Genomic DNA, 27,367 nt, shown 5'->3' with positions numbered 1-27,367 from the left:
TACCTTAAAGTAGCAAAATGATAGTTCAGTTTGTAGGATGGATTTTTTTCTGTTTTAGGTACATCCAAGGAAACAAATGATTGCAGAAATATTAAAAGCTGCTGTTGAAAGTCCTTATTTTGTCTTTTTTCATTATGGTGACATGAAGAATACTGAATGGAATGACTTGCGATTTGAACTTAGCAAGCAAAATATCAGTGTTACAGTTTTTCCTAACAACATAAGTAAAAAAGTTTTGGAAGGAACAAAGTATCATAATTTGCGACAATTATTTGTTAGCACAACAGCAACCTGTTACAGTTCAGAAAGCAATTTGAAGGCACTGTTAGATGTCATGAAGAGTTTTCCAAAATTGCAACTGATCGGTGGCAAGGTAGATAATGAAATTTTAAGTTGGAATCAGATGATAAAACACTCAAAATTGCCAAGTCTTGATGTGTTGCAGGGACAACTGTTGCAGCTTCTCAAACAGCCAACTTCACAGCTTTCCAGTATTTTATGTCAGTCACAAAGACAACTTATTTCTAATCTAAATCAGTATGTTTCACAGAATACAGAAGAATCAGAAGATAAATGAATCCACATGAATATATATTTTGGCAAGGATATGCCTATTAGACCACTCAGTGGTCTTGTAGATACTTTCAAATCAACAGTCTTTGGATAAATTCTCGATTACAGAACTTTTGTGATGTTATCTTGCAGTTTCCTGCTTTTTTATATACTTATATTTATACATGTTTGGCAAGGAATTTATTAGTTTACTATTGAAAACATTTCCCTGTAATGTATGACAAATTATTGCAGAACTTCATAATAACCATTAGATCAATGGAGCAAACTAATTGGATTTATTGCACCAACCCAAGAAAAAATAAATTTTTTTTTTATTATAGTAAACAATTTGAATGATCTTCTAAAAGGTTGAGCTTGCTATCTCACCTGCTGCCACTTTCCAATATTACAAACTTTCATTAAAAAGGATTTTCTTATAAGGTCCTCTACGTTTTTTTTTTTAATTTTTCAACTATCAAACATCTTTGTTTGTCTAGTTTGGTAGCCATCATTTTCACACGACTATTTTCTATCACTAAGAGAAAAGACATGGGGTTTTACCAAAATATCACATTCAAATTAGAATACAACAATTTCTTTGAGATAACTCAAACAAAAATAACTCAAACAAAAAGTAAAGAAAACTTCTACTAGTTTAAAAAAGTTCAGTATTTCTGCCACAGTATTTTGCATAAAAAATATGACTGAATGGTTCAGGTAAGTTGATAGAACTCCTTATAGTTATCATATGATGTACAGCAGATGTTTAGGCAATAGACGCAAACACATTTATAGAAATATTTAGCCATTGTCCTTTAATTCTGTCGAGAACTTTGGAGTCTATCCAGATAAAAAACTTGCTTATCTCTATTTCATGTCTGATATAATTTTACCTGGTCAATGCTGTATTTAAAGTGATAAGGTGACGTCTGCGATACCTGTCATCGCTGGAATCAAAATATTCTTTGTATTGTAAGCTGTTTCTACATTTCCTGACTTAAGAGTATAAAGAAAGTGATACCAAAGAAGATAAATGTTAAGCCAAACGTCCTATAAGTTATGATTCTGAGGGACTTAGTGAGGAATGTTATAAATTATATTTGTTTTCGAATTTGCGTGCCTTTTAGTTTTAGGACAGTTTTGATAAGTGTGAATCCAAATTAAAGGTACTTAAAGCACAATGATGTATTAGGAAGAGAAATCAAGGACCGAGATACCGGGGGTCCTTGGCCACCCCAAGAAACTTGAGTTGCATAAGTATAATGCTTTTGTTTTGTAAAATATGGCTATTGTTTCACGAATTTATCAGGGCTGCCCCCCCCCCCCAAACAAAAAGACGCTGAGGGTCAATTTAAAAAAAGTTTTTCAAATTGACTCTCAGCATCACTTTAGGTACAACCTTGCCCTTACGAAACACTCGACTCCTAATGCATACAAGAAACAGGACAACATCATTTTATTTTTGCGCTTATGACATAAGTTGAATAGGTATTGCCATTCATGTTCCCTGATTCAATATATCAGGTATTTACATACATGTTCCTTGCTACATATCAGATATTTTCAATCAACTTTGGGTTTCTAATGGGCTTCAGCCCCTAGATAAATATCACTGAGATGAAAAAGTCAAGTGGTTATAATCGTGAGCGCTTTCGGAAGTAATCTAATATATGGTAAAAATCTTTTAGGTGAAAAAACAGAAAAGCGACAAGAACAGCGATAACGCAAATAGTGCTTGAGAGGATTGTCGAAGAAGTAAAAGAAAGCGGCTGTAATGCTGTCATAATTGATGAAAAATTTGACTTTCGTCAGCTCGAATAAATGTCAGTTTGTGTCATTTTTGCACTGAATGGTGTCCGAAAGAAAGTTTTGCTAAATTTTTCAACACTCGGTCTTCACATTGTACAAATTGGGCTTAAATGCGTATGTATAAACTGGTTGGCAAATGCTTCGACGGTCTAAAACGAGCCGCAAAGCTGAGGGCTTGGCAAAGCGAATGGAGGACTGTTCTCCGCCGAGCATCTATGTCCACTGTCTTGGCCATTAGTTGAATCTTGCCGAAAGTGAGTCAATGAGAAATGGACTTGGTGCTGTTCAAGGTCTCTACAATTTCATTGAGGCCAACACCGAAAGACATGTAATTTCAAGAGAAAAGTTGAACATAAACCGTCAAATAGGGACAAAGCGAAACGAACTTGGCTTGCCATATGGGGGGGGGGGGGGGAGGAGGCGGTGGACAGGAAATTTTCTTTGCAGGGATAAAGACCCCGAAACCCATCTAAAAAGCAAAGCGCATTTTATGTGCTTTGGCATCACGGAGGCAACCGGGGGTCTAAGCAAAAAACTGCTACGAGACTTCTATTCACGGACAGCAAGAAGATCACATTAAATTGTGTAGCGCATGTCAAATACGATAGAAAAAGATAAAAACGAGAATTATTTTCTCATTAGCTAAAGAGAACTGAGTTTTAGAGCTTCAGTTGAAGAAATTTCAGAGTTGAAGAACTTTAAAGTACCTTGGGGCCCCTTTTGGTCGGGGGCCCTTGGATGTTTTCAACCACTGTGTCACGACACACTAGCGTGCCTTGAGGTATTGCCTAGTGTGCTGTGGAAAATTCTCTTATTTCAATTAATTGGTCTATAAAGTTGAAAAAAAATTAATAACTATCCGCAAATAATGTGCCGTTGATAGAAAAGGTTGAAAATCGCTGAATCAAGGTGCCCTGAACTGTGTCACACCACAGGCCCGTAATTAGGGAATGCAAGCGTAAATGCTTGCGTAAAACCCTTAAATCATAAAGGTTTGCACCTTCCACAAGAAGATTATGAGTTTCTGACCTCCTAGAAAAGGAATACAAACTGTTCAATAATCACAAGAATAGGCAGGTAAGCAAAAATGTGCGCGAATTGCTGAAAATGATGCAAATCATGTGCACAAAAAGATATCGATAAAATAATCGATATATTTGGTCGCTGTCGTGGAAGAGATTCGCTTATTTTAATGAAGATGTGTGAAGTTTTAAAAATGCCTATTAGTTAACATTATTTTAATATGTTGACTAGACGTTGCATTTTTATCATTTCTTGACTAATATCAGAAGCTCACATGTGTTAAAGTATACTCCGTATTTGGGCTATTATGGTATTTACTTGATAGGGCCATGCAAGCAAGAAATGTCATTAAACGGAAGACTTTTCATTTTCAGTGATTTTTCCAAATCAATTTTGCATCTTTTGTCCTCAAGACTGTTTTGTTCATCGAAAACGGGAATTATCAGCATCTATATATAGATGATTCAATAAAATAAATGTCCATCTGTCTCTTGCCTGTTATCTTAACAGCTCCATATGTTCTGCTAATTTAACTTACAAACAATTGAGGATGACTTTTAATCTTGTGTTACCCATCCACAGATAAAGTATGCTACAAAACTCGCATTGTTATGAAAACAGCCCTGTGACCATATGCTCAAAAACAGCGCGTAGTTAATTTCAATAGTTTTTGTTCCAAATAAAGGCTGTGTGAACTTATTTTAAGATCTCTATCACAATCTTCAATCTTTGATGAAGCCTTAATCAATGTAACAAAATGCAAAGAAAGCAATCCTATGAAAAAACCTCGATATAGCAGCACTATCGTTCTTGTTGGTTAAATTTTATGCAAAATTAAAGAGAAAATACTGTGGGTGTTAGTTAGAGCACGATGTAGCTGAACTTAACATTTCATCATCACAGCGAAACATCAGGTAATAACCATAAGGTTGAAAATGAATCTTTATCCAGGTGCCAAGTGAAAGTAGCTTGAGGGAAAATGTAGCGTTTTGATTTGTCCCTTTTTTGACCAATCAGCGACTACTTATCCCTCACATAGTTGAAGAGTCCAAAAGAAAACAAACTCTTTGTGCCCCTTTCAGGATTTTTTAGTTAACGTAGAAAGGGTCCTAAAGGCTTAAATTAAAAGATCATCCTGTGTTCCAAATGATCCTGAAATTTGATAGACTTGCTGGTTTTGAAAAAAGATTGCATTCTAAAGTAAATGTGGACCTTTGGTCAAATCACATCACATCTGGTACAAGTGCCCGTTGTTAATTTTTTATAATTGGTAGGAATGCAATCGTCATGCCCTTTTGATTGGATTTAAAGTTTTTCGGAAACATTGCCATTTCAAAACATGTTCAAGCCAGCGCTGAAAAGGTAGGGGGGGGGGGGGTAAACCATGCACCTTGTCGTTGGAGGCAGAGTCTAAAGTAAATGTACTGAAAAAGCATTCCAAAACTTCATAGCTTTTGAACACTGATTCTTGTTAACTTTCCTCACAGAAACGAAACACACCTTTACTGCGGCACAAAACCTTACACAAAAGTTTAGTGCCAGTTTCTTTTCCTGGGCGAATTTATGTCCCTGGATAATAACAAAAAAATTCCTGGAGGAGCATCCCTTTCAAATTCATTTTGCATCGTTTCAGCAAACTTATTGTCGAACGTGTTTCGATTAACCTTTAAACATTTTCAAAAAGACCTGTGACAGGGCGTACCTTAACGCTTGTTTACGAACACCTTGAAAGAAGGGCGTGGACTTGTTTTTGCAAGAATGCCAGGTAAATGGACGCCTTTACATTTTGGTAACGCCTTTAATGTCAATGGTGCATTCTTTCATCGTTGATCGGTTTAGCAGGTTCCATTCGACATGATTTGCAATCTTACAACACGAAATTTAATCCATCACCATGAAGAAAACGGTAAGGCTCCGCGTCATATTTTAAAGGGCTGCAGGTAAAGGGAAGTTCGACGACCCAGATAGTAGGAGAACCCTTAGAACCCTCGAGAATTGTATAGTAATTTCAGTTTTGATCATGATATTTTCTGCACTGCAACGAAATGAAGGAAACTTATTTTTGAAACTCGACCTATTTTCAAACCTTGGGGTTGGGGTTGGGTGCCACTGTTTACAAAAAAGAAAGGTGGTGCGAGTCAGCGTAGGCCAGTGCTCTTTTAGACCCTAGGGTAGGCCAAGAAGCACAACCCGATAATGGTATAAACAGGATCCATGATCAAACGCGAGCAATTGCCTCTCATCACAAAAATCTGCAATATCTTTCAATGGAATTGAATAACGCATCTAATGGTCGTATTCCAGCCTTCAAGAAATAAATCTCTTTTCCAAATTAATGTATATATAATGAAAGAAATGCTAAAGATAAATGTCAAACAGGTAAAGAGAAATGAAAAGATAAACTTGGAACGATATCCTGAATGGGATTGAAATTTCCTTTTATTTATTTCTAGAAGAAAATTGGTACTCTTTCATCTTTTGCATGCAAATAGTTCTCAATGGTTACAACAAGCGTAGTTCACAAAAATTATTTTTATTAATTATTTTATCTTCTAGCTTGATTATTTAGTTTAAGTTTCTTTAAGATTTTTGAACATCAAATATTTCTGAAGTCAATTTTTCAAAAGTCATAACTACCAGGTTTCTTTTTAGGTTGAAGAAAATAGTATCATACGAGAGCCATTTCGCCACTTTCTTATGCCCATACAATTTTCGCTATTCTTATCGACAAGCTTTATCACAAACGTGTCTATGAATAATAATAATGAAAAGAAATATTATCTTTTGACAGAAGATCGAATTATTTTTTGAATATTCTCATAAAATTACAGGGTCAAGCAATTAATCACAAAATGATACAGGCAGGGAGCATGGAAATACATAACAAGGTAAGCTTTTTGCACACACGAATTCCTTATAGTTACGTAACTGCAGCTAAGTACCAGTATTTAACTCTTCTTGTTTGCCTTCCACCATCAATTGAACACAGTGTTTATAAATTCTCACTCTATGCTCATGGGCTTCATTGTTCGTAATTCTAACAACTGTAGTTTAATGTATATATGATGACTGATAAAAGAGTATTGGTAGAGTTGAGGTTTTATGAAAAACGTATCATTAGTGAAAAATAAGTGGTTAAAATAAGTGAAAAAATAAATAGTGCTTTGCTGGACATTGCAAGAGAGTCATTTCGGTATACTTGAGCTATTTCTCTATTGAGCCAAACATTGGTGCAGCAGGAATATTACTTTCATTTCTACAAGCATAGGTTATCCCTTTTTCTATTATCGTGAATAAGAAGATGCCAGATCTTGTTAGGCTGAGAAGAATCTTGAGCATTGCTCTTTAAATGCATTGAAAGAAGATCGAAAGATGAGACCATGTTATTTTCCAACGCAGCGAGACGAGTAGAAACTCGCGTTTGCAGGTTGATATCATAAGGTGTAATAACATTCATGGTCATAATGAAAAATAAATGAGTTTTGCTAAGTTAAGTAACAAACATTTTCAATTAAGAGATAGTAGAGATCAAGGTGCGCAGAGGCTTATGAGTTGCTTGAATGAATCAACACACGTGATGCAAAGCGTCCAATCGCCTTATGGATACTCACTGTATGTTACTAATCATTAAAACCAAATCAGGCTTTTTAAACAAGACATGGAGAAAGCATTACACAGGAGTTTTATCTAACAGTGATTGCCAAATATTCCTGGTGTAGTCATTCTGTTTTGTTGTTATTCTATCAAGCAAAGCTGGTTAAGATTTAACAAAGACATCTTCAGCCTGGAGATTGTACGCGACGTTGTCTGCACATGCGTAGATAGGACATGATAATCTGCGGACAGACATGAAGTATTGATTGGAAAGAAGTATACATAAGAAAGCTGTTTTTGTTAAACATGAAAAGATGCTGATTAACCGCAGTACGTGTCAAATCTTTAAAAATTTGTCGAGCTGTTATCTACAAAATTGATTAAACTTGTATTAGTTGAGAAAGCATCTGGACTCTACCGTAACGAGAAACTGTTTCAGGGCGTCAGCTACGAATCAAGAATTTATTCAAGGTAGCAGGTCATTATTAAATGTGTACACGCATGTTTCAATTGACACTGCGTCACTCGTGTGCGTGCTAAAGTCGTTCACGCTCTTGTTTTGGAAGGATTACAGTTGAATTGAAGAGAAGAAGGGTTTGATAAAACAACAGAAGAGATGGAAGATAATCTCGTATAATTCATGCCTGCACTGTTAATGTAGACATAAAGGCGTCGACAAAACAATATATGTTTATCGGACAACGTCACGAATTGTGCATTTATACATTCAAAGTTGCAGCTAAATATATTTCGCATATTAACAGCTTTCTGTTGAGCGCTCGTTCGGTGAATACTAAAAGCAACGACTTTAAAGGTCTGTTCAACTACCCAAGGTTAAGTGAACGTATGTATAAAAAAATATCTTATTGGAAATTTGCTATTGTACAAAAATTTTGGTTTTAAAAGTCTTTGGTATTTTCTTGGAACCCAGGATTCGAAACAGCTCTAGTTATGAGTCAAACCGTACATCTACGCGCACCTACGATGAACAAATGCATATTGCAAGACGGGAAGCGAACCTTGGAGTTCGAGATTAAATCACGGGAACCAAAGACAGGAGCACTGAACGGAATCGAAAAGAGCATTAGTTTTGAGACCAATGAAAAGAATGACAAGGAGATGAGAGTGCCTTTATGTTCGTGTTGTAGACCGATGGATTTCCCAACAACTGAGAGTAAGCGGTTGTATGAGCAAGCAGCTAAAAAAGGCCGGAGAGGTGTTGTGTTGTCTTTGGAGATTGATCAAACGACTTCGTATGTTACGACCCTCGCCTCGGAAGAACATCTCAAGTTTCGATTTCAAATGCCGAACTCTAAGCAGTTAAGATAGTCAGCACAATAGAGTTGTGACCGCGGGGATTGGGCTTGGACCAATTTGGTCTCCCTCTCCCTACACTAGATTGCTACCAGTATCGTTTGATTGAAAGATGAATTAGTGAATAAGCAATACTGCATATACTGGTTGATACACTTTAATGTATATTTAATTGTTCTATTTTGGCTAAGCGAAAATTCGGCGAGAAACAATAACGCGACTAAACACCAGATAATTCGATGACGCAAGTGCAAAGTATGACAGCTGAATCTTTTTAACAAACACACAGGAAAGAAATTATGATGCTTGTGAATAAATTCGTGAGAAAAAGCCGAAACTTACTTTGAGCAAAAAGCAGCGTAAAAATTGCATTTTCGCCCACCATTCGTAAGTTTGGTTTAAATAAGAAACCATTTTCAAAGACTAAACTTGTTTTGAAAGAGTTAGCGTGTGTGAATTCTAAAAAAACTACTGTGGAGCTATCAGCTACCAGATGACAAGATGGGAAAAGTTACCACGCTCTGATGGATTTTGCTTGTATTCAAACTCGCTGTTACTATGCTTGTAGAACTGACCCCTCCCTCTAAACGGGTGTTGAATTCCGTTCTAAAATCCCCAACCCATAAATTTCTGCTTTCGCAAGCCACAATTATAATAGCTCCCCTTTTAAATCCTTAGGTGTAACTTGAATTGTTATACAGCACTTTTAATTTTCAAAAATGGGCATCATGCTCATGCCCAATGGCATCGTCATTGTACCTTTGTTTTTGTCAAAGGTAATTTTTTAAATTGTGTATAAGAAACAATATCAAATGTTATGAATTCTCAACATTTGTATATACATATCCTTTATGATGTATATGTGTATACAGAGCCTTTCCCTAACATTACCAACTAAAAAAATGTCGATCCAAAGAGAATGATTCTCCTGATTTCCTCAAAAATTGTGCTCGGCTTCGTGTGTCTCATTTCTTACAAATGTTGTGAATAAGACAATGTTTTTTCTACATAAGGGAATCAAAGTTTTTTTACTGAGGAAAATTTTGCGTAAAGGAAAAGTAGTCTTTCTTCTGGATATCTTTGCAATAACAAACAAAATGCCAAAAAATTCCTTTAGAACGATTTTACGGGGCACTTGCCGTTTGTCCCCTCCTAAATTGACCCTCTGTGGTTTTCTTATTATATAACCTTGCGGCAGTACAACTAAAGCTGGAAATGAGATAAAATGCTCCCTATTCAGAACAAATCGGAAGAGACTGAATCTATTATCAATTGTTTACAAATACAGAGTAGAAGATTCTGTATTGACAAAATTTTATGCAGATGTAAAGTAAGACGCACGAATTTACGGTAAATTTTTCCAATTTTATAGAGAATCTATAAGCGTGTTGTGGCTTATGAATCTAAGACGATATATGTTGCTAAAAATGCGTACAAACAATTTCTATTATACTTTTGTTACAATATCTTAGCTCGTTAATTGGAATTCAGTTTTAACGAAAACAATCCCAAAAGTGGCATTTCAAACGCAAGTATAATTATAGTCCTTATTCAAAGAGAGACGTTTATGCATATTTTATATGTTGGACAACAAGCAATCGATCTAACGAAAGAAGATATTAACTGAGTTGATTTTTTGAAAAGAGGGGCGTTACCATATTGGGACACATTCCAAAGCACCCCATTATAATCTCTTCAAATTTTATCATGAAAAGTTTTTGTAGGAGGAAGCACAAAAAATACTTTTTAATCATTTGTCCATTCTAATTCATATTCTACTGTTGAAACATTGTTGAAGGTGCATTGCATTTCACTTTGAAATGGAATAACCATTTTTCCAGAAAACCGCAAAATTTTGCTGAAGACAATCCATAACCGATTTCAGCCCATCTAATCTCTCAATAATAGTAGCAAACACGATAATAATAGCAATAATAACATATTTTTTCGGTTCATCAACCAAAATGTCGATAGATTTGTTCTAGACCCTCACTTAGTCTAGAAATGATGATGTATTCTAAATTGATTCTTTCTATATATTATTGTATTTCTAATGACAAACCTAGGTTAGATTGTATCACCCTTGTACATCAGTTTTATTACTGCAATCATGTGCATAATTTTAGATACACACACTAGAAGAGATATATTGTTATTAGGGTAGAGGCAATCTCGGCCTTTGCACCTGTATTATGTAAATAGAAGTGATAGACACGCAGATATAGGCTTTTCCGCTTGTAGATAGCAAAAAACGAGCACATTCAACTCTTGCGAAACATAAGTATGAGATACTCTGAATACCAATATCCTCACGTTGCAACTTTACAAGTCATTCCTGGTTATACCACCATAGAATGACAATTGTTCCAACCCCTAAAGGAAACCAAACATTTACGATATACTACCCTGGGAACCAGTGCCACAGAAATTTGAGCGCGTAAACAGAATGCCAAGCAGCGGAGGAACGTCTAGCTGAGAAGAAGGAACTCCGCTCCTATCTTCTATTTCCACTCTCGAATTAATGTGGCTCTGGTACTCAAGGTAACAATATACCAGAGAGAGGTTGACGAAAAATTTGAGATTTGCCTGTCCCGAATGAGAAACAATTTTTGAGGGTACCATTTGAAATGCATCTTTGTAAGGGATTATCTGTATATGAATGTACAGTAAGTCTATAAATCGATTATCTAATAATAATTTCTTAAGTTAACTGCTTTTTTTGTTAAGCTTAATGAGAAACGAAAATATTTAATAGAAATTTGCTGCGCTCTTTTTAAAGAAATCATTTTTAGTTATTAAATGGACTCGTAATGGCTTCAATATGATTTAATATGATGTTTCCATTTAAGCTCTCTTATGTTCGAGCACTTTTGATTAGTGTTGATGTATTGCCTCCGCTCTAGGTAACACACTTGTCACACGTTCTCTTCAAAAGAAAGTGTTACTTGGAGTACTTATGGTCTTGAGAATATATCTGGTAGTGCTGCCGGGGAATGGGAACGATGAGAGGGGATAATTATTGAAAGAGTATGAAGTCTTATTGTCAATTTCCATGGTAACAAACAGTGAAGCAAATAATTTCTCATATCTAAGGAGGAAGAAGGAGAGGCTCCTAATTTCAAATATCTATCTTTTAGATAAAATTTGAGATATTGTTTTATTTTTCGTTTTCAAACTGGTACCAACAAGATAAGACTTAGGTAACGTTATCTTGGCACAATCTACCTGATGCAACACTAAATTAATACATATGAATTATTAATGACGTTTATATGATTTATCAGACTAGTTAGTAACTAAAATATCGCAAAGCTCACGATGAAGCACCCAAGTGTTTTAATTGATTTTTGTAAATTTTTAACGGACGCTTATTGAGGGGGCACTTTATTGAGGGGATGGTTATTGATAAGTCGAGATTATATTTATCAAGGTTTATATTGACCAATCGCATTGTATTCCGTTGGAAAACTATACACGTTACTAAAATCAAACATTTTTCAATAACATACATACTCAGTCAAAGATGTACCGTAGTTGTCACTAATAAAGACGAAAATTTGATATTGAAATCAAGGCTGGGATTATACTTGCTCCCCATTCAGGGCATAGGGGGGGCAAATTGATCTATGCCTTTGAAATGCAGGGGGGCCACATAAAGTAATGAATTCCATTTCAAGGATAGATTTAGTCAAATGTAGCAAAAGTGTGTCTAGAAATAGTAAAATGTTTGAAACGATTATAAGAAGTGACTGCAAGAAGTATTCTAAATGCATTAAAGCTTATCTGAAAGACGTGGTCGCAAAAAAGTTTCTCTATGCTCGCTTCTCGGTCTTGCCTCAAAGCCTTCCGAAAACTCTCGGCAGCCCTAACTACAATTTCATAATAACAAGTAGACAATAGAAGGGATAAAAATCAAGAAACGTCAACGATGCCTTAAGAAACCTTCAGCTTAGCGCAAGGAAATCCTCATTGGTGGGAAGTGAGGAGGTGGAAAGTGAGGTTCTCATAATCGTTAAAATGATTTTGCTTTCTAAGAAGGTCTGATATAAACCAAGTCAAATATTTTATCCTGTCTGGTTGAAGTAACAAGTCTCTTTTTCTGTTCTTAATCTCGCACATGTATCCTCTTTGTCATTTCTCAAGACAAAAGCACAGAGCACCAGAAGAAAATACTCATGGATATGTTCGTAACTAGCAAATTCAGGCCCTCAGTTTTTAAGCAAGGTTCCATAAAGAAGACAATGTTTCCATATATAGCCTAACTTACTTTTTCGATTTTTGTTCAACTTCCAAGATAAATAGGGCATTTTCTCAACAGTATGTACCTTTGCAGGTACAATAAAACTTTTGATGACAATGAGTGTCGAAATGTTTCACTAATAGCATAAATAATGGAATGGATAGATTGTAATAACTTACAACCGAAAGACAGATAAATTCAAAAATGTTCATGTAGCATGGTTTTAAACAAAGTGTTTTTAGAATCAGCTTTCAGTTAAAGTTGCTGATAAAATATCACGATAAACTGGATTGCAAAAATTTTATGAAGAAAAATTAGGTCAACCAAGTAAGTAACTAAATTGTTTTTCATAGGATGTAAGCTATGAATTTGCTTAAATATATTTTTGTCAAAAGAACAATCTTCACGTGAACGTCCACTAATTTAATCGATATATGTTTATCTTTACTTCCTAATACATTCATGTATATATATTCATCTCTCTTCTTCCTTCCCTAGCATTAACGTTATTCTCATTCCCTTTATTTCAATAATTTTCATTTCCCACCTTGCCTTGCAAGGAATTGCCGCCAGCAGCCCATCTCATGTCATCTCGGTTATCAAAATCTTACAGGATCAGCTGTAGAGTATTTGAGGGAAATCGTTGACAGGGTTTCTCCCTCTTCCAAGGTTTAACTTGTTCTAATCTCGGTTTTTATGTTATGTTTTAGTTAACTCCTCATAATTGAAATATTCAAGGGAATTTTCTCACATTTTCAAAGTTCAATTTGTCAAGAGATGGTCGAGCAGGTATAATCATAAAGGAAGGAAATCTTCCTTTCCGTGAAGTTATAATCTTGCTTTCACCCTTCGGTGTACGGAACAGGACGGTTCTAAGTTGTAATTCTGAATTTCAAATTTAAGTGATCATCTGCCAACTGTTGTCTGATGTTCGCATTAAGCGTGAAACTCGAAGTTACTGTCAAGATGAGATCGTGCACTTTACGACAGACCGATTAAACAGTCGTTGTCTTTGCTACCACTTTCAGAATTTTGTTTTTGCCTAAATCTGCCGTGGAACCTTCCTTCATCTTACGACAAGGCCTTCAGTATTGAAACTTGGCTAATGACATACAATATTACTTCAAGGCATCGGCAAAAGCAATAACACAGCTGAAAATGAAACAAAAAAGCAACCGTATGCAGACTGGGAGCAAGATTGCCATCCTCAGAGAAATTGCCTGTAAAAGTATTTATATAAACGTATTGCTCAGTACTGTTTGAAAGCTCCTCAACTATACTACCAGTTATAATAACTGCTTCAAGCCAACATAAGATCTTATTGCATCTTTCATTTTGAAAAAGTTAATTTGTGTATTCCTGGTGTAACATTCCAAATCTACTTTATTTCTTATGGTCAATGACCGTTAGACGCTTACTTGAAGAAAATCTTTACTATGAAGGAGCTCGATCATTTAACAAAACGAGTACATTTCTCTGTTACTTTTGTAGCAGAACATTGTCGACCAAAGTTAACGGGTGTAGTGTATTTTCTTCTGATCCTGAGTTCAACGTGACTTAATTTGTTGGTAGTACACAATCAGTAAACGCAGTCAATCTTTTTTCAAAAACTTTTTAGGCCACCTATGATTCTAGACAAGTTCTTTCGCTCATGTTTATGTTTTCAGTGAAATCACAGATTCAAAGAAAACCTACAAATAGAGAGACATTTTGGCAAAAATTGGTCTAATATGATTTAACGATCTACGTTAGTATCAAAGTTACAACTTTGGTAAAACAAAATACAATGAGCATCAATAAGATTGTTCGAGAAATCAATTATGCGACATTTTCCTTGCTTGTTCGTAAAGATCCAAGGCAGCACCAACCGCCCAACTGACATCAAAATCATTTATATTTCTCTTCAGCTATAAAAACAAAAAACATATAATAAATAATGTTTCAAAGCAGAAGAACTAGTAACAAATCCCGTCCTGGTAGATAAAGCATCAAACGACAACCTATTGAGGGAATCGCCCATCCCCATTTTCAGACTTTGGCTTTGATTTATTCAGCCTCCTTCTTCAACCGACTTACATAAATAAATGAATTACCAGAAAATTTTGCAGAAATTTATTTAGCTCAAGTTAACTGTTATACATTGATAGGGGTTTTCCCAATCTCATCTTTTTGTTCGGTTCTTTTTATCTGTTACCTAAACATCGCTTTCGTTTTTCATTTATGTTTATTGCTTTCTTCCTTTACTTCATTTCTTTCAATACTTTGTTACTACTCTCATTTTCTTACTCACTATTACTCGCTTTCTTTACTTCGCAAGGCGACGATTAGCCTTCTATGCTTGACTCACATTCCATCATTTTTCACGGATTCCTTTTATTTCAATCTAATTTCACAAAGCCTCTTTATTACTGTTTCTTTCTGCCCTTGGCTGTAATACAACACACGTCACTAAGAAGGAAGACTGCTGCAATATAAATGTAAATTTGATAACGTTTACCATTAGGCGGTGATGAAGGCCAAGGCCAAAGCCGTCGGTCAACAAAGTGCTGATGTACGTCGTATCCAAGCATAAAAAGGGCTTCTCAGTCACGCTGCCTCTTTGACAAACTGTAAAAAGAAAAGTTTTAATTGTTAATCTAATTCAACTTATAGCAAAGCTCTCTGTTGCAAAGGTAATTTGCAATTGAATTTCTTAAAACAAACGGGTAAAACTAAGAAAAAAACAAAACAGATCTCTTTCTGGGCTTTCTCGTGGAAATGTTTTGGGATAAGATACTGTTTGTATTGTTGATCAGCAGCGAGGGAATCACTCTTTACTGAAAAAGTCACGTTTAGAATAAAGAAGAATTCATCACCAGGAGCAAGCTAATCAAAGACAACTTATCAACCGGCTTGTCCTGATCAGAACATACCCATATTGACTTCGTGTTGTGATATGTTTTTCGGGCTCTTTGCCGTCATAGAGGGAATTATGACATAAATTTTGAAGATGAAGGCATTAGGATGTCATCAACATAAAAATTGGTTTTGATTTGACACAGAGCATGAATAACATTAATATTGGTTTTCACTCTTCATAGGCAATTCAGCTGCATGGAACAGGTGGAAGCATCTGGATTCTGGTAAGGTAATTTGAATTTGAACAAGCTTAGAAACTCCAACAAATGAACGCATAGGTATAGCAAAAGAGAGAAAAGATGTATGTTTCATATAGGTCATATTTAGTGGATTATACTGAGTGAGAAAACAGTGAAAACATGAGGGATCAAGACATCAATGTAATTTAAAGTACCACACCCATTCCACACCCATCCCACACCCATTCCACACCCATCCCACACCCATTCCACACCCACTCCACACCCATTCCACATCTATTCCACACCCATTCCACACCCATTCCACACCTATTCCACATCCATTCCACACCCATTCCACATCCATTTTACACCTATTCCACACCCATTCCACACCTATTCCACACCTATTCCACACCCATTCCACACCCATTCCACACCCACTCCACACCCATTCCACGTCTATTCCACACCCATTCCACACCCATTCCACACCTATTCCACATCCATTCCACACCCATTCCACATCCATTTTACACCTATTCCACACCCATTCCACACCTATTCCACACCTATTCCACACCCATTCCACACCCATTCCACACCTTATTTTCAGTGTGAGTCAGAGCATCATATTTGTTGGTAACTGGAAAATGCTCTGATTCTTCTGCGTTTTACCTTTGAGGTTCGTATTAGAATCAGACAGTGTTGATAACTGCTATCTACGATCAATACTGCATAAATGCTAATCTACATTCCGTTTAAAGATTGAATTGAATAATTTCTAATCGACAAAGTAAATTGTGGTAGACACGACCATTCAATTTAAAAACGATCTTTATCAGAATATTTGAAAACTGTATTTTTCTATTATTAGTAAAGATCACAAAAGCTTTAGAAATTAACTGGAATCCACCAGTATTTGAAATAGGCTTTTTATGAAATTTTAAACCGTAATAGCATTCTTTGAACAAACGCAATGACCCTTTCTTCATAACATTACTTTGTATACATGAAGCTGATTGCTAATGTAAATTAATCTAATTAAACTGATAATGTAAAAAACTGAACGCTTTACAGACGGTGGTATAAGCCTTGATACGCAGTTTCAAATAAACGACAGTCAGACAAGTGGCTATAGAGAGGTTGTAATTGTAAACGAGAGGCTGGTTGGAACAAGAGGCTGGTTGGAACAAGAGGCTGGCTAGGAAGATGTAGCTAAGTGAATAGGATTTGTGATCGTAGCAGAAGAATGGGCAAGTTGATAGGGCCAAGACGATGTTAGCAACATCAGAATGCGCATATATATTTAAAATGAGATGAAAATGATTGAACAGTCAATGAAAGCAATCACATATTGCCAAGAAACACATTAACGTTCGACAAACAGATTTTATAGATAAAGTTTGAGAGAATAAGATAAAATAAACGAAATAAACAGATTTTGAAAATCATTTGACGCATCAATATAATATCTATCAAAATAAAGGGTACTATCTAACTTTAGGACAAAGATACAAGAAACAATGCTGTTTCCTGAATCTTTTTTAGCATTTTTAAAGAGATTGGCAATTATGAACAAGGAATTCATTAATGTATCGCTTCACGAGGAAGACAAAGAAGCTGATATGGTTAGTTTAAATCTAAGCTATACTTAGCAACGTGCTAAAGGAATTTTTTAAAGGCGCCAAGAAAATGAAAAGACAACAGCGACAGAAAAAGTGAACGGAAAGGTAGGCTCATGCTGTGTAACGGAGGCATCCAATAAATGCATGCATCCAGCCATCCAGCCAGCCAATAATGCATCCAGTAGGCTATAGGATTTGTAGGATTCAAAATAATTGCGGCTTTGTAGATAGGCAAGGGAAATCATGCATGCTCTTTGCTAATTTGGCAAGAAGAGCGTTGGGAACGAAATAAAAACTAAAACACCAGTCGCTGTTATAACCTTGAAGAGATCACGAACATAGCTTGTCTTCTGAGCTACATTATAAGCAAAAGTGTTTAGAGAAACAAGATGAGGTCGATTTAAGCTCCATTTAACTGCTATCGTCAATGTTTTCCACTGATTTACATGAGGTACTTAGTATGCGCATAGGCTAAAATGAGTCATCTGGTTACAAATACCATAAGACCTTTGAATGCTAAAAGGGTCGACTAGGAAACTATGATTATTCATAAGAAACTACTGATAACAACTTATAAACAAATATACAAGTATACATATTAGAGACAGTGAAAAACACATGACGTCTATTTCTTAAACATTGTTTTATCAAACAATAAATATTTAACGGTAAACTGATCTACCTGTTTGAGCAGCGTCAACATAGTTTTGAACCATTATCTCGCCACCAGAATTTTCATCTGCAAAAGCAAACCATCAGTATACAAGTAACAGCTTGAAACTTAATTAGCACTTCAGAGACAGCTTCTAGCATGGTGCTTACTTTCCGAGGCCTTAGATACACGTTGAGACAAAATTTTTCTTCTTTGATATACGTTAAAAACTTGGATATATTACATCTTGAAAATGCATCAACAGCACAATGTCAAGCACAATTCACTAATACTCTACATAATTTAAGTTCTACAGTATTCTACATAATAGCCACAATTCAAAAAGCATCTTTCAGCAGCACAAAATGCTCTAATCTAAAAGATTGCAAGTTAATCTTTTGTTTGGTAACACCCCATTAGAACCACTTTAAATGTAACAGGAGTATAATTTACAGTGACCTTTTAGCGTTAGGGCAAAATTTTGAAGACAAAGCAGCTGAACTTGCGTTTTCTATTGTTTTTATTTGAGCACGTGTCAGCTTCTCTGGCGTAGCAATGGAGCCAAAAATTATCGTTAATGAAGTTTAACTGCCGGACTAACATTAATAATCAGAACTTCAAAATTAATTTCCGCTGCAAATCTACTGATTAGCAATGTAGAAAAGTCTTGAGTCTTGTTTGAAAAATGCTTGGAAGTATAAACTTAAAATTGTTTGTTCAATCACATAGTGAAAAAAAACGGGTGAGATATCCATCAGCAAAAAGCACCAGTTAAAATTTTCGCTAAGGCAAGTTGAATTGTAGCCTGCGTGCAGACTTTACTTTCCGTTGCGAAGGAGAACCAATACGGAAGTTCCGCCCTGGCTCTCCTTCGCAACGGAAAGTAAAGTTTGCACGCAGGCTAGTTAAATTGAGGTAAGATGATGCCAAGGATTTTATTGGCGAAGTTCAAATCTGTGGGTTTATGGCACAGACCACAGGATATAAGACGCTTTCAATAATAGCTTGCTCCTTTATCCTCGCTATATCAAAGTTTCTGAGATTTGGGTTAATCGTCCAGAAAAAATTATCGAGGAATTCATAATGAGATTCTATTATAGACGAAATAACTTTAATATTTGATAAGGGTAGCGATCCTCTAAATAGCTGATCTGATAAATCTAAATACTTTTGATATATTAGCATACTCTCAGAACATGAAATTAAATGAAATAAATATAAATATACTTAGAATTAAACATTAAAATTATTTCACTAAACATCAACAATACTTTAAAACAATTGAATACAATTGATTAAATTATCGAAGTAAATAAAGATTAACTTGGTAATACCTATCAAACTGAGATCAGTTGCTCTGTCGAAAAAGTAGGAAAATGCGAAAATGTTGACATTGTTGACTTTGGCTGTAAAATAAATCGGAAATGATAGGAGTATTGAAGAAGTAATGAAATGAAGACGATAAGGCAATAAATTTGATTAACGATATTGTATAATAGGAAATCAAAGTGTATCAACATGTAGAAGGTCTTTTGCTAGATAAGCAAAATAAATGAGACAAGTTATTATGTCTTTTCATAGCTGCAAATTGCAGCTAGACATGTTTTGGAGCCTGCAGAATTTGTTTTGATTACCCAGTTGTGTGCAAATTAGTTCGATCACAGAACTGATTATATCTTGTTAATCTGAAAACTAAAAATACATATTGCTTTATACTGAGAGCAAGTGTATCGGTAAAAGCAGACTTAAAATCGAATACATTGCTTAAAATAATAATAATCGGTCGATTTTTAGGGAAGAAACCTCAGAGAAATACTTTGAGGTTATGGCTTGAGGGAAAATTGCTTATATCTGTGTTAATATGTTTATATTACATTTTTTGACTCAAATTTTCCTAGATTGCTGGAAACATTAGCTCAGCCTAAAGACATGAACTATCGAAATATTTTTATAAAGCATTTTTAAGAGACAAAACTTTTGCTTGGAGAAATTTAGTAAATTATGGAGCTTTTGCGTATAATAATAATTCGCGGCCCTGATTACTTCACCATCCCAAAATTTATCGAGGAAAAGGAACTTTTAATTAAGGAATAGAAGTTTTTTTTCTTCAATATAATTTCAGAGAAAACATTTTGAGGGATGCTTTGTTAGAATCAGGCTTAATAGAGATTTAGAGATGAAAATGGCTTTTGCAAATCAGATTGAAATTGACTAAATTATGAATAAAAGAAATATTTTTTCAATCGATGAACAAAATTTTTAAGAAAGTAAATTTTACATCGACCTGTCACAGGATTGCGTATGGTCGCCTACGCTGTCAAGGCATTACTTGGTATCTATATATTGTAAGGCAAGGGATATGAGTTCTGGTGAAATCCATGCATTGCCAAACAAAATTCTTAGCATTGCTAAGCAAACACAGTAATATTTTACCAGCACGATTGATCCCTTTGGCCATAACAACACTTTTTGCAAAGTCTTGACAGTTTTCAAAACTGCACTGGTCTGTTCCCCTGTACAAAAAAGTTCAAATTTTAATAAAAGGAAGCTACATCAGCTAAATATAAAATTCAAGTAAAACTGCGAATGATGCAATATATCATGGTAGAACTTTTGCTACCTATAAAATATCTTATATGAGTATCGTAACGATCCACGATAAGGCCAAAGACACCACAGAATTGTGTAGAGATTCCAGGTAGCAAAGAAAATAGCACAAAGCAATTCCTGGAATGGAAATCTTTAGACTAGGCCATCTTATTTTCTGACATTATTTTCCTTAAAATAATATACAAAAGTCTTCGATTCTTTCTATCTTTCATAACCGATCACTGATAGACCAGCAAACCTGATCCTTCAGATTTGATCAGATCAGATCCAGCAAACCTTCAGATCCAAACAAGAAAGTACCAGAAAATGAATACAAAGTGACACTCGTCATCAACAACAGCCCGAATCCGACTTGGGCAACTTACGGCTCGTGGACCACATCTGACCCTTTGAGCGTTTTTGTCCGGTCTTTGTGAGAGTGTGGTCAAACAGAATATGAGATGAAAATATTATCAAAATTTATGTTACGATGTTCATGCTTCAAAATTGTGTTGCTTTTACTTTGAAAATTGTGCTATTTTTGAAAATACTTTTGTGGGAGTATTTTGCAACTTGATCTTCGCCACAATTTCATATCTTTATATCAATATTGAAGTAATAAATATGTCTTTCTGATAACCAGTGCCAGCTGAAATATAGTTTAATCTATAGCTATTTACATTGAGAGATAATAAACAGTACACGGAATTAATTTATCGTTGGTTCAGCTCTCCAACACAGATCAGGTTTTACTCATGTGGCCCTTTGATAAAATAAATTTTATACCTCTGGTCTAAGATTTGCTATTCAATCTCCATTCTATTATCGAAAACAACTTTGTCAAAAGCCATTGTTGATTTTGCATTAAACAAAACAAGTTTCGATGCAACCAAACCTTTCCTTTTAAAAAATCGGATTCTATAAGAATCTATCAAATTCTTTTTCTAGAGACAGTTGCATTTATTACAGTCAGTCATATTCGTTAGGAACTAACTGCTATATTGTTTTTCAACTTTTAAAAAATAATAAAGCTTAATAGACAAAAATTAATAATGCTGTCTATGGGAATATTTTTCAACAGACTCGTTTATGCAAAGTCCAATGGATTGACATATTTTTCCTTTGAAACGCCGAGTTCTGCGTCGGATATTGAACTCCTAGTGTTTTCATACTGAGTATTTTTAACATCATGCTTTTTCAAATACTTTTTTGCACTCACTTAATTTCAAAGTCATATCCTGCAAATTTCCAAACATCCTTATAGCCCACTGGAAAACAGGGACTGGACACTGAAATCACTTTCTTTGAGTCTGCAACAGAAAAATAGTAATTCACTACAATTAAGATGTTCAAGCTATACAATTTACTATATTTCAATTTACTATACTCTTTAATGCTAGAGTTAGACTTTTGTTATATTGATGGCGACATAAGCGTAACACAAGTTCTCTTAAAAATGTATCAAATTTTTTAAGGACAATTTTCTCCACTGCAAATATCTTAGCAAACAATTAATCCAATGCAAATATCTTAGCAAACAATTAATGAATCTAAAATATATCCTATTGCTTGTTAACACATAGTTTTTTCTTATCTTAAAAGTTAACTCAATAAAAAAGGCAGGGGCTTCTCAAAGTTGCAATAAACATAAATAAGAATCATAGTGACTTTACCTAAAAACCAAAGACAGTGCCTAAATCTTTAATTTCCACCTCTTTCAAGATTGTAGCACTTGATTGCAACTTTTAATTCAAAATCTTTTTAATGCTAGTTTAACCAAAGGAAACATATATTCATTCAGACTAACATAGAGCTATTTCAATCATTGCAAGGCATAAGGCATCATTTTATGAAAACATAAAAGCTTCCTCGGCAGGTTTTGAGATTCCCCCAAAAAGGCAACATATTGACCTTACTGGAATAAACTTAGGCAAGCTGTCTAACAAGCAAAACTTAAATGGCTTTTGAGAGGTGCCACGTTTCCATATTAGAAGTGACTCTAAGAAGAACTTAATGTGGTAGGAAAACTAAATGCTTATAAAGCAGAACTCCAAAATGTTGTACAAGATACCAACAATCAAAGACATAGCTTCCCCTAGTCCTGCTTAATAAATGTTTTTAATTGCTATTGAATCTCTCTTAATATAATCTTCAAATGTCTTTCTGGTCCTACGAAGTTAAAAATTATCATATTTTGCTTTTGACCTCATAAGATCTACCTTAATCAAAAAGATATTTTGACTGCATCTTTAAAGTAAACATATTCATCTGGCAGCACACAGCGTAAGCTGACAGATGTCATGGCTGAGGATTGGGAGGTATTGAGCTAAGGAGAAGTCTTTCAAAATGGCTAAAGTTATTGCCCTTGGTGAACGGCTTTCTTAAATGACTTCCTAAGACACATTTGGTATAAACATGTGACTTCTGGGCTTGAGGCTGTTGATACAGTCATGTAGAAAACTGTTTGAAGTCCCTTTCTAAATGCTTCCTTTACGTTTCAACTTAATTACCTTCTTGATGAGTAGCTGATGCATTTAGAATTGCAGCTCGAGCAGACATCAATCCAAGTCCAAGATAACTGGAAAAATGATAAAGAATATAACGGAATATAAAAATTGACAATGTTTAAGGAAGTAAAGACAAAGTCTTACACAGAACTCAAGTTTACTATTCAGAATACTTGTTAGAAGCTTGATACCAAATATGACACATAATTGTTTTCATGTGGCCATGAGGTCAATCCTTAGAAAAATTGAAATAATCAAAGTACAGAAACAAATATTAAACATTTCAAAACAGGAAAATAGTGTTAAACCCCTGTTACATGGTTATGGCACTATGCCTAAAAAAGTACATTGTCAGATCTCTGTATTGTAACAGGGCCTTTCCTTACTGCTCCAGAGAAAAATATTATTTCTGAATGTAGTGAATAAAATGTTGTTGACTAGAAAAAGTTGCTTTAAGAATTTCATAATTGTCTTCCATATCAGATAGAACCAATCAATGGATTAATGAATTAAAAGAGGAGAAAACGGCAAAAGTCTAATTGTTGCATTTTTTCCTTAACATTCTGATTTTCAGGGAAAGCACCAGAATACCTTAGCAGAATATGTTATAGTCTAACGAAGCCTTTACGTTCTTAAAAAATTCTGCTCAGATGCAGAATTTTTTTAAAAAGCTTGTTAATAAAAGAACAAAAACATAATATTACCTGTGAGTATATAAAGTGTATGAATTCAGCGAAACATCTATTGACTTGATATAGTTTGAAGGAACTTGATTTTCTTCTATTTGCTAAATAAAAGGCCAAAATGGCTGATTTAAGGCTTAAAAGAAAGTATCCTATATAATAATTCAATTTTCAAAATTATACTTTTACTTTTATATAATTTATTTGTCTAGTTATATTCTTATTTGCTTTATAAATAGCTAAAGTTCAGCTGAAATGAGATGGTAAATGCAACTTATAAAACAATCTGAAAAGGATTCTACTTAGAAGCTGTATAACCTGTATAATAGTTGGTTAAATGATGAAATTTCAAAAGCATTTCAAGCACAACACATAGAGTTATGGGTACACATACTTTATGGGTTTCCTGAAAATTAGCTTATAGCCTCAAGTGACATTTGACATAAGAAAAAAAGAAACCTGCAATTCAGAGTACATTAAAAGCAGTTAACCTTGTCATCCATAGGTAAGGTGATTTGTACAGATCCACCTCCAAGATCCAAAGCACCATACATCTTATTCACTTCCAATGGTTTAAGTTTCTCTAAAGAATGAAATAAAGGGAAATGAAATGAAGTGGCAATCAAGGACCTATAGATCTTAATTTTTGTTTGCATTTAAAATTTATGATCATATTTTATCCAAAAACCAATTCTTTCTAGCATCACTGTATGAGGGTGCCCTGCCTTCTGGTAAGAAAGTTAAGCATTACTGTTAAAATAAGTCATATTTTATAAAAAAAGTTGACTCTTAAAATTTTTGAAAACAAATAAGTTGTCAAGCCTTCTAATGAGTTCTCAAGACCTGTCCCAGATTTCTCAAAATTCCATTAATTGCTATTGTCAGAGAATTGAGAAGTTGATAATATAAAACTACTGTGTTGGACTGACAACTATGCAAAGAGTCTTAGTTTGGTCTTTTGAAGGATTTATCACACAGGCAAGAATATTACATTCTTAAAATTAACATTCTTTAAAAGGATTGGTTACCACAACAGCATTTTTACTTTTGATCATCATTTTGAAGTTAGTCACTCTGAGGAGATAAGGATATTTAATGTGGTCTTGTGCCACATCATAAAGTTTTTCAAATGGACTTACCACTTAGATAATTAACTGTTAACCAGCCGTAAATTCCTGGAAGGAAAAAATTCTTAACTGAAGAATTTAATTAAATAATATCACATCTAAACAAGAGTTAAAATATGCATTTTAAATGAGCAAAGAACAATGAATACAGCTGACTATTATAGATGACACAAGCTTGGACATTGTGTGGACACATCTTGGACAAGAGGCCCAGACAAGACAAAAATAGATGATTTTGGCCATAAGTATAAATATAATTGCAAGAATTCATTTCATATCACCTAGAAAACTTTTGATTGTACACAGTTTACAAAAACTTGTCTAATCTTTTTTCGAAATTGACATTTAATCTACTGTACATGCAAAGGAGAACTGACGAAGAAATACTGCATATCTAATACTACTCAAACCTTCACTGTCTCCATCCATCAATGAGACAAAATCATCGCCTAACTTTTGGAATAAATTTCCCATAAACAACTTTTTAACCTGTGAAAGACAAAAAATTGGAAAATTAATTAAAAGGGTTCTATGGTTACAGAATAAAGAAGTGTCAACTTTGAGATGTAGAAAGGCTTACAAAATATATGATCAATATTTGTTCCATGTTTTCCTAAAGTTAAACAATCAATTCCAATGCATATTCATGTTTACATTCCATAAAATAATGTTTGCCATGAACAATCAAAAATAATCTTTTTAGTTTAAATTCTTACCCCTTCCAATATATTTTCTGCTTTATTGCCAGGAAGCAGTCTTAAGCCAGCCGTTGCTTTCAGCACAAGTGGAGTTTTGTACCATTTCTGCTTTGGAATGTAATCTTTTGCCATTCCAAGAAGGTTCTTTACACTTTGGACAGCCTGAAGCAAACATATTAAATTTCTATCTTTTTGATATACGCAGGTTATTAATATATACATAGAATGTTGATACTGACATATAGAAATTTGGGGCAATAAAGTTCAGTTCATTGTTGATGTAATACATCAAAATTTACAATATGCCTTTCTTTCTTGGCTAGATGCACCAGTTTGTCTAATGTCAGCTCAACAAAGAACTAGTGTCCACTAGATTTTGCAATAAGTTGATTCTATTTTCCACCAACCCGTAAGCCTTACACTTGATAAGTTGAATCTTACTAATAATAATTCTGTGAAGCATATACTTTGAAAATCTAATCTTAGGATTTTGGACCTCTTACCTTATCTGGATCATCAGCATAAGAAGAAAGACCTGGCTTTACTTTTTTGAAAATATCTTTAATCAGTTGCAGATTGCCATCTGGGATGGATATAAAAAAAATATTGTAAATTACTTGAAAGTATCCAAGCAACTACCAAATCCTAACAATATTGGATTCAGGTTTTCTACTTTAATGAAATAAATTTTGCTCCAGAATTTTTGGGGGGTCCAGTCTCCCCCATCCCCCCGGGATTTACGGCGCTGTTGTTGCTTGTAGCTCAAATGTTGTTGCCTTCCCTCACAGGTTGCAGCTGATGAAGTGCTGCTGTTCTAGCTTAAATCATTACATGTTTTCCAGCTTTGCATTTGGGTGATCTATATATTTTCATATCTGACTTACGTAAAGTTAAGGTAATAATGGCATCAAAGAGAGCTCTCATTTTTTTCTAGATATACCACTCTGCAAAATACATGGCAAATATCACCATTGCAGAGAAGCCAGACTTTATTGTCTTATTGACCAAAAAACTTGCATGGTATAATGCTTAATATTAACAAAAATTGAGAAGTTCATTTCATGGCATAGCTCATACCCTTAGATTTCTTGAAATGGAAGAGCTCATACCCTTAGATTTCTTGAAATGGAAGATATGAATTCTTGTGCCAGTACTGCCAGCATCAAACACCACGCTGTAATAATCCTCTTTACCGATGTCATGTTCCTGTTTAGAGATATTATCTTCTCTTCCTACGTATACATTTTGAGTTACTCTGAATACGCTGAAAGTGCTTAAATTTGAACCAGGTCTGACCAGTACCAAGTAGACAACTGTCAACAGACAAAATGATAGAAAAACAAAGAAACAAGACTTTCTTGACAGAAACAATCGAAAGCTTCGTCTATTCCGGTACATATCCTTTTCACCATGTCGGAAAGCTGTAACTGGATCCAAAAGCATCTGCTTACTTCTGTCCTGCATATCAATGCTAAAGGAGGGTAATGAAAATTGCAAGATGCAAAACGAAATCGTGACGACTTGGCCTAGCCCAAACCATGTACCACGACAAACAGTTAAATAAATTCCGTCACATTAAATCGTGATCCAGTCTTCTTTAGACTAGCTAGTATATCTGAGTTTAGGCAACCATTGTCGTTTCATCATAAGGAGAGTGGATGAATGCAAAATTAACTATTTCGTAGCATCGTCCGAATTCATGTGCCAAGTCATAGAGGCGTTGTTATGGCAAAAGGTTCGTCTGAATGCAATGCTCCTTCGCATAAAAAATCAAGGACGGGTTGCGCAAATCACCCATAGAAATGGAATCACCATTTCTACAGTATAATTATTGGGGGCACACTTGCCCCCTGCCCCCCCACTTTCAACGG

The 27,367-nt window shown here is 34.8% G+C and overlaps 2 protein-coding genes and 1 long non-coding RNA gene across 4 annotated transcripts in view; 2 read left to right on the top strand and 1 right to left on the bottom strand.

Annotated features, from left to right (window-relative positions):
• Positions 1 to 1,159, top strand: part of LOC135681536 (large ribosomal subunit protein uL10m) — a 3,694-nt gene extending 2,535 nt beyond the window's left edge. Inside the window, exon 3 of the mRNA XM_065196059.2 lies at positions 59 to 1,159. Within this exon, the coding sequence (XP_065052131.2) occupies positions 59 to 577 (519 nt within the window). The 3' untranslated portion in view covers positions 578 to 1,159. The remainder of the gene's footprint in view (positions 1 to 58) is intronic.
• LOC135681538 (uncharacterized) overlaps positions 1 to 15,748 on the top strand; it is a 21,953-nt gene extending 6,205 nt beyond the window's left edge. Inside the window, exons 2-3 of the long non-coding RNA XR_010515617.2 lie at positions 6,219 to 6,275; positions 15,616 to 15,748. This is a non-coding gene — a long non-coding RNA (uncharacterized LOC135681538). The remainder of the gene's footprint in view (positions 1 to 6,218; positions 6,276 to 15,615) is intronic.
• Positions 14,244 to 27,245, bottom strand: LOC135681531 (ectonucleoside triphosphate diphosphohydrolase 5). 2 transcript variants are annotated; one of them, XM_065196052.2, is made up of 14 exons: positions 26,606 to 27,245; positions 26,000 to 26,079; positions 25,515 to 25,658; positions 25,209 to 25,287; positions 24,811 to 24,846; positions 24,163 to 24,254; positions 23,693 to 23,775; positions 22,992 to 23,059; positions 21,701 to 21,791; positions 20,326 to 20,405; positions 19,227 to 19,298; positions 17,923 to 17,979; positions 15,033 to 15,142; positions 14,244 to 14,442 (listed from the first exon to the last, which is right to left on the bottom strand). In XM_065196052.2, exons 1-14 carry the CDS (start codon positions 26,958 to 26,960, stop codon positions 14,350 to 14,352), a joined length of 1,440 nt encoding a protein of 479 aa, XP_065052124.2. In that variant the 5' UTR covers positions 26,961 to 27,245; the 3' UTR covers positions 14,244 to 14,349. The 2 variants fall into 2 exon arrangements, with proteins under 2 accessions (XP_065052124.2, XP_065052125.1); XM_065196053.2 differs by having other exon boundaries at positions 26,574 to 26,652.
• Between the last annotated feature and the right edge of the window lie 122 nt (positions 27,246 to 27,367).

The sequence above is a fragment of the Rhopilema esculentum genome, chromosome 12 (genome assembly GCF_057945365.1).
Source record: "Rhopilema esculentum isolate cy_ngs chromosome 12, ASM5794536v1, whole genome shotgun sequence".
Taxonomy (NCBI): domain Eukaryota; kingdom Metazoa; phylum Cnidaria; class Scyphozoa; order Rhizostomeae; family Rhizostomatidae; genus Rhopilema; species Rhopilema esculentum.
Note: the sequence above shows the minus strand (reverse complement) of the source record. Positions and strands in the feature narration are given on the sequence as shown.